The sequence below is a fragment of the Oncorhynchus gorbuscha genome, linkage group LG13 (assembly GCF_021184085.1).
Source record: "Oncorhynchus gorbuscha isolate QuinsamMale2020 ecotype Even-year linkage group LG13, OgorEven_v1.0, whole genome shotgun sequence".
NCBI classification, from domain to species: Eukaryota; Metazoa; Chordata; class Actinopteri; order Salmoniformes; family Salmonidae; genus Oncorhynchus; species Oncorhynchus gorbuscha.
In genome coordinates, this window is record NC_060185.1 from 4,456,728 (window position 1) to 4,464,493 (window position 7,766).

General features: G+C 44.4%; 1 protein-coding gene across 1 annotated transcript in view; it reads right to left on the bottom strand.

The window, feature by feature from the left end:
* Positions 1-903: 903 nt before the first annotated feature.
* mlnr (motilin receptor) overlaps positions 904-7,766 on the bottom strand; it is an 8,943-nt gene continuing 2,080 nt past the window's right edge. Inside the window, exon 3 of the mRNA XM_046296511.1 lies at positions 904-1,263. Within this exon, the coding sequence (XP_046152467.1) occupies positions 932-1,263 (332 nt within the window). The 3' untranslated portion in view covers positions 904-931. The remainder of the gene's footprint in view (positions 1,264-7,766) is intronic.

Here is a 7,766-nt window from a genome sequence, read left to right on the forward strand (position 1 = left end):
GTACTACATAGTGTTGTTGTGTGACTGTACTGGGTACTACATAGTGTTGTTGTGTGACTGTACTGGATACTACATAGTGTTGTATTGTGACTGTACTGGATACTACATAGTGTTGTTGTGTGACTGTACTGGGTAGTGTTGTAGTGTGACTGTACTGGATACTACATAGTGTTGTAGTGTGGCTGTACTGGATACTACATAGTGTTGTTGTGTGGCTGTACTGGGTACTACATAGTGTTGTAGTGTGACTGTACTGGATACTACATAGTGTTGTAGTGTGGCTGTACGGGGTACTACATAGTGTTGTAGTGTGGCTGTACTGGATCCTACATAGTGTTGTAGTGTGACTGTACTGGGTACTACATAGTGTTGTAGTGTGACTGTACTGGGTAGTGTTGTAGTGTGACTGTACTGGTTACTACATAGTGTTGTAGTGTGACTGTACTGGATCCTACATAGTGTTGTAGTGTGACTGTACTGGGTACTACATAGTGTTGTAGTGTGACTGTACTGGGTAGTGTTGTAGTGTGACTGTACTGGTTACTACATAGTGTTGTAGTGTGACTGTACTGGGTACTACATAGTGTTGTAGTGTGACTGTACTGGGTAGTGTTGTAGTGTGACTGTACTGGTTACTACATAGTGTTGTAGTGTGACTGTACTGGTTACTACATAGTGTTGTAGTGTGACTGTACTGGTTACTACATAGTGTTGTAGTGTGACTGTACTGGTTACTACATAGTGTTGTAGTGTGACTGTACTGGGTACTACATAGTGTTGTAGTGTGACTGTACTGGGTAGTGTTGTAGTGTGACTGTACTGGTTACTACATAGTGTTGTAGTGTGACTGTAGTGGATGTCATCTCCTGCACCAGACACTTCTTTCCAAACTGGGGAGGTTAGAGGTCATGGCACTGTCCTTACCAACCTCCTACACTCCGATAATTGTATCGTCCAGTGTGGTGGTTTCTTCTCTGAGGGACAGCTGTCTCTGTCCGGTTGGTCGATGGTTGTTGTTACCATAGCGTCGGGGGTGGGGCTCGTGTCTTAGCAGGAAGAGGCGGCGCGCGGCGGCGCGGTACTTCCTGGACATGAGGTTGTAGAGGACAGGGTTGATGGAGGCGCTGAGGTAACAGAGGACCATGGAGCCTATGTTGAAGTCCTGGCTCAGTTTTGCCTCCTCGTAGTCATCCACCTGGGCAAACAGGCTACGGCCGATATGATAGGGTAGCCAACAGATCACAAACGCCAGGACTACCATCACTGGTGGGGGATGAGGGAGGAATGAGAGAAATGGAACATTAATTTAACCTTTATTTAACTCGGCAAGTCAGTTAAGAACAAATTCTTATTTACAATGACGGCCTACAGAAAGAGAGAGAAAGAGAGAGAAATACAGAGAAATAGAGAGAGAAAGATGATAGTGGTAGGGTTAGAGCTATGCAACCAAGTGGTTCCATAATAAAAGATAAAAGGGCCCAGAACTGATCCTTGTGGTACACCAAACATATTTGAACTTGAAAGTGATGGGACGATTTGTCATTTATATGAAAAAAATTGATACCTGTGAACTTAAAAACTTAAACCGTGCCTGTCCACAGATTCCAACAAGAGTTTCCAATCTCTCTAAATATATGCCTGTGATGGTCAGACATTTCACTGAGATTGAGGAGCACTAGAGGGATATAAACTACTTGACCTAAAGCGACCACCTGCGTGTCAAACATCTCATTACAAAATCATGGGGCATTAATATGGAGTTGGTCCCCCCCTTGCTGCTATAACAGCCTCCACTCTTCTGGGAAGGCTTTCCACTAGATGTTGGAACATTGCTGCTATAACAGCCTCCACTCTTCTGGGAAGGCTTTCGACTAGATGTTGGAACATTGCTGCTATAACAGCCTCCACTCTTCTGGGAAGGCTTTCCACTAGATGTTGGAACATTGCTGCTATAACAGCCTCCACTCTTCTGGGAAGGCTTTCCACTAGATGTTGGAACATTGCTGCTATAACAGCCTCCACTCTTCTGGGAAGGCTTTCCACTAGATGATGGAACATTGCTGTTACAACAGCCTCCACTCTTCTGGGAAGGCTTTCCACTAGATGTTGGAACATTATTGCTATAACAGACTCCACTCTTCTGGGAAGGCTTTCCACTAGATGTTGGAACATTATTGCTATAACAGCCTCCACTCTTCTGGGAAGGCTTTCCACTAGATGTTGGAACATTGCTGCTATAACAGCCTCCACTCTTCTGGGAAGGCTTTCCACTAGATGTTGGAACATTGCTGCTATAACAGCCTCCACTCTTCTGGGAAGGCTTTCGACTAGATGTTGGAACATTGCTGCTATAACAGCCTCCACTCTTCTGGGAAGGCTTTCCACTAGATGTTGGAACATTGCTGCTATAACAGCCTCCACTCTTCTGGGAAGGCTTTCCACTAGATGTTGGAACATTGCTGCTATAACAGCCTCCACTCTTCTGGGAAGGCTTTCCACTAGATGATGGAACATTGCTGCTACAACAGCCTCCACTCTTCTGGGAAGGCTTTCCACTAGATGTTGGAACATTATTGCTATAACAGACTCCACTCTTCTGGGAAGGCTTTCCACTAGATGTTGGAACATTATTGCTATAACAGCCTCCACTCTTCTGGGAAGGCTTTCCACTAGATGTTGGAACATTGCTGCTATAACAGCCTCCACTCTTCTGGGAAGGCTTTCCACTAGATGTTGGAACATTGCTGCTATAACAGCCTCCACTCTTCTGGGAAGGCTTTCCACTAGATGTTGGAACATTGCTGCTATAACAGCCTCCACTCTTCTGGGAAGGCTTTCCACTAGATGTTGGAACATTGCTGCTATAACAGCCTCCACTCTTCTGGGAAGGCTTTCCACTAGATGTTGGAACATTGCTGCTATAACAGCCTCCACTCTTCTGGGAAGGCTTTCCACTAGATGTTAACAGGACTCTTCTGGGAAGGCTTTCCACTAGATGTTGGAACATTAATAACAGCCTCCACTCTTCTGGGAAGGCTTTCCACTAGATGTTGGAACATTGCTGCTATAACAGCCTCCACTCTTCTGGGAAGGTTTTCCACTAGATGTTGGAACATTGCTGCTATAACAGCCTCCACTCTTCTGGGAAGGTTTTCCACTAGATGTTGGAACATTGCTGAAATAACAGCCTCCACTCTTCTGGGAAGGCTTTCCACTAGATGTTGGAACATTGCTGCTATAACAGCCTCCACTCTTCTGGGAAGGCTTTCCACTAGATGTTGGAACATTGCTGCTATAACAGCCTCCACTCTTCTGGGAAGGCTTTCCACTAGATGTTGGAACATTGCTGCTATAACAGCCTCCACTCTTCTGGGAAGGCTTTCCACTAGATGATGGAACATTGCTGCTATAACAGCCTCCACTCTTCTGGGAAGGCTTTCCACTAGATGTAGTAACATTGCTGCTGTAACAGCCTCCACTCTTCTGGGAAGGCTTTCCACTAGATGATGGAACATTGCTGCGGTGCCTTGCTTCCATTCAGCCACAAGAGCATTTGTGAGGTCGGGAACACTGATGTTGGGGGTGATTAGGCCTGGCTCGCAGTCAGCGTTCCAATTCATCCCAAAGGTGTTCGATGGGGTTGAGGTCAGGGCTCTGAGCAGGCTAGTCAAGTTCTTCCACACCAATCTCGACAAACTATGTCTGTATGGACCTCGCTTTGTGCATGGGGGTATTGTCATGCTGAAACAGGAAAGGGCCTTCCCCAAACTGTTGCCACAAAGTTGGAACCACAGAATCGTCTAGAATGTCATTGTATGCCGCAGTGTTAAGATTTCCCTTCACTGGAACTAAGGGGCCTAACCCGAACCATGAAAAACAGCCCCAGACCATTATTCCTCCTCCACCAAACTTTACAGTTGGCACTATGCATTGGGGCACATAGCGTTCTCCTGGCATCCGCCAAACCCAGATAAGTCCTTCGGACTGCCAGATGGTGAAGAGTGATTCATCACTCCAGAGAATGTGCTTCCTCTGCTCCAGGGTCCAATGGCGGTGAGCTTTACACCACTCCAGACGACGCTGGGCATTGGACATGGTGATCTTAGGCTTGTGAGCGGCTGCTCGGCCACGGAAACCCATTTCATGAAGCTCCCGACAAACAGTTATTGTGCTGACGTTGCTTCCAGAGGCAGTTTGGAACTCGGTAGTGAGAGTTGCAAGCGTGGACGGACCATTTTTTACACGCTCCAGCACTTGGCGTTCCCGTTCTGTGAGCTTGTGTGGCCTACCATTTTGTGGCTGAGTCATTATTGCTCTCAGACGTTTCCATACTTTTGCATATATAGTGTATGAGCTATGTGACAGCGGCTGTCATGTTACCTATAGTCTGTTGGAAAGGCGGTGAATTAGTGATCCCTAATGTAGGGGGTGGAGCAACAAGGTCATGAAAATCCCCATTATCTCTGAATAATGAGTCCCTTTGATGACAATCCAATTTGTGGACTGAAAAAGTTGGCGACATGGTATCTGCCGTGCACTGTGGTTGTCTTGCTAATTCATGTAGAAGCAGACACAGTAAATATTGACAGGCTATTAAATGAACACACGGGATTCACGATTCCATTAGAACACGACAGGACTACAAATCAAGGACTACAGATCAAGTTGATTGGCAAGTTGGTTGACATCATTTGTTCTACTAAAACAGGCTTTTAGAGTCATTATTAGGTCACACACTGTCTTTCTCCTCGCAGTGACCTGTTAATATCATCAGGGTTTTGTTCTGACATTAAAAACAAACTTATACTACAGCATTGTTGAATATTCATTTCTGATTGGCTTTAAGGGCATTCTAGAATGGACATTACAACCAGTTATACCATGGTATTGTTGAATACTCGTTTCTGATTGGCTTTAAGGGCATTCTAGAATGGACATTAAAACCAGTTATACCATGGTATTGTTGAATACTCGTTTCTGATTGGCTTTAAGGGCATTCTAAGTGATAATGCCAGAGAAGGCGGTGTTTGGAGGATATATTGGCACGGTTTGCTGGCTCTCGACTTCGTCACAGCCATGCCAATATATCCTCCAAACATCGACTTCGTCACAGCCATGCCAATATATCCTCCAAACATCGACTTCGTCACAGCTGTGCCAATATATCCTCCAAACATCGACTTCGTCACAGCCGTGCCAATATATCCTCCAAACATCGACTTCGTCACAGCCGTGCCAATATATTCTCCAAACATCGACTTCGTCACAGCCGTGCCAATATATCCTCCAAACATCGACTTCGTCACAGCCGTGCCAATATATCCTCCAAACATCGACTTCGTCACAGCCTTGCCAATATATCCTCCAAACATCGACTTCGTCACAGCCATGCCAATATATCCTCCAAACATCGACTTCGTCACAGCCATGCCAATATATCCTCCAAACATCGACTTCGTCACAGCCATGCCAATATATCCTCCAAACATAGACTTCGTCACAGCCATGCCAATATATCCTCCAAACATCGACTTCGTCACAGCCATGCCAATATATCCTCCAAACATCGACTTCGTCACAGCCATGCCAATATATCCTCCAAACATCGACTTCGTCACAGCCATGCCAATATATCCTCCAAACATCGACTTCGTCACAGCCATGCCAATATATCCTCCAAACATCGACTTCGTCACAGCCGTGCCAATATATCCTCCAAACATCGACTTCGTCACAGCCGTGCCAATATATCCTCCAAACATCGACTTCGTCACAGCCGTGCCAATATATCCTCCAAACATCGACTTCGTCACAGCCATGCCAATATATCCTCCAAACATCGACTTCGTCACAGCCGTGCCAATATATCCTCCAAACATCGACTTCGTCACAGCCATGCCAACGGGTTACCAACATATTAAAATAATGATGAATTCATTTATACCATTTCTTCATCCTTCCACGAGATATAATCCCGACACAAATCTAGAGTTGCTACCGAAGCCGGCTGGTCCTTCTTTCTATCAGTTCGGTTACAAGAAACACGACACGGTTGGTAAGTCTTTTTTGTTTCTGTATTTATGGACCCAGTCGTTCGTTTTGAAATGGTCCATATTGCCATACTGGTTGACTACGTTATTATCCGTCGCTTGCCAACTACGGTTCATTTACAGTCACGTTAAAACAACGCAGCCAGAACAGCAAAGCAACCCGATATTTGTTTCAGGACTATAATCTTGTGGAAGGATGCAATAATACGAATAAATTCATCTAAATAAAGTTAATGGAAATATGTCCAGTATTGTGTGAATATGTTGGTAATCCGTTGTATAAAAGTGTATAAAAGTGATAATGGCCGAGAAGCCGATGTTTGGAGGATATATTAAGCATGGGGGTTGTTGTTAAATCAAAAACTACATCGAAATAAACCATGGTACATTTTCATAGTAGATTTAAAAGGCTTATAGTTGCATTGTTACTTGGTCTGTGTTTGAGCTGCTTTTGAAAACAAAAGTCTAATAAGAAAACATTATTGGCATGGTTGAATTATTATATTTTGCACAATAACAAACTTAGGACGGATGGTTTGGTTAGATGAACTAGGAAGTCTGTTTGGTTACCACGGCAAATACCGTAGCGGTCTAGTAAACTTGCTTCCTTCTTCAATGGTGGAACACATTTCTAGTGGCAAATGATGAACATATATCTGGTGTTATTAGATTATTAGTCATGGTATAAAAAGGGATAATCAGCCCGTGGCTTTTCTCTGGAAAATAATGCAGCTCCGCAGTCGGCCAGTTCCACTCCATCAAATCAAATCTAATGTATTTATAAAGCCCTTCGTACATCAGCTGATATCTCAAAGTGCTGTACAGAAACCCAGCCTAAAACCCCAAACAGCAAGCAATGCAGGTGTAGAAGCACGGCTGGTCAAATCCTTCCCCGTTACTAGTTTAACCAGCTGTTTTCAGCAACTGCTATTCTTTTCATTCGGTTGTTTTACTAGCAACAATCTTGTTTCTAGCTTCTAGCCTAGTGTTTAATATTCAAAGTGATCTCGTCCTAATGGACAGTGTTGACGAGATGGCACACTATACCAGGGTGAATTTTAACGTCATCAGCTCATTGTTATGGATGTACCCAAATTAACTTCTCTAGAAAACAGCTTTAAAACGAATCCAAATGCAGCTACATTGCTGTTATTCTGTCTGCAGAGGTCGTGGCTGTGTTGATCCCTGACATAATTACATGCTGGAAATAGAAAACTCTTTTCGACTTCTTGACGGACAGCGTACACAATATGGAGACAGACTGTACACACACTATGGAGACAGACTGTACACACACTATGGAGACAGACTGTACACACTATGGAGACAGACTGTACACACTATGGAGACAGACTGTACACACTATGGAGACAGAATGTACACACTATGGAGACAGACTGTACACACACTTGGAGACGGACTGTACACACTATGGAGACAGACTGTACACACTATGAAGACAGACTGTACACACTATGGAGACAGACTGTACACACTATGGAGACAGCCTGTACACACACTATGGAGACAGACTGTACACACACTATGGAGACAGACTGTACACACACTATGGAGACAGACTGTACACACACTATGGAGACAGACTGTACACACACTATGGAGACAGACTGTACACACACTATGGAGACAGCCTGTACACACACTATGGAGACGGACTGTACACACTATGGAGACAGACTGTACACACTATGGAGA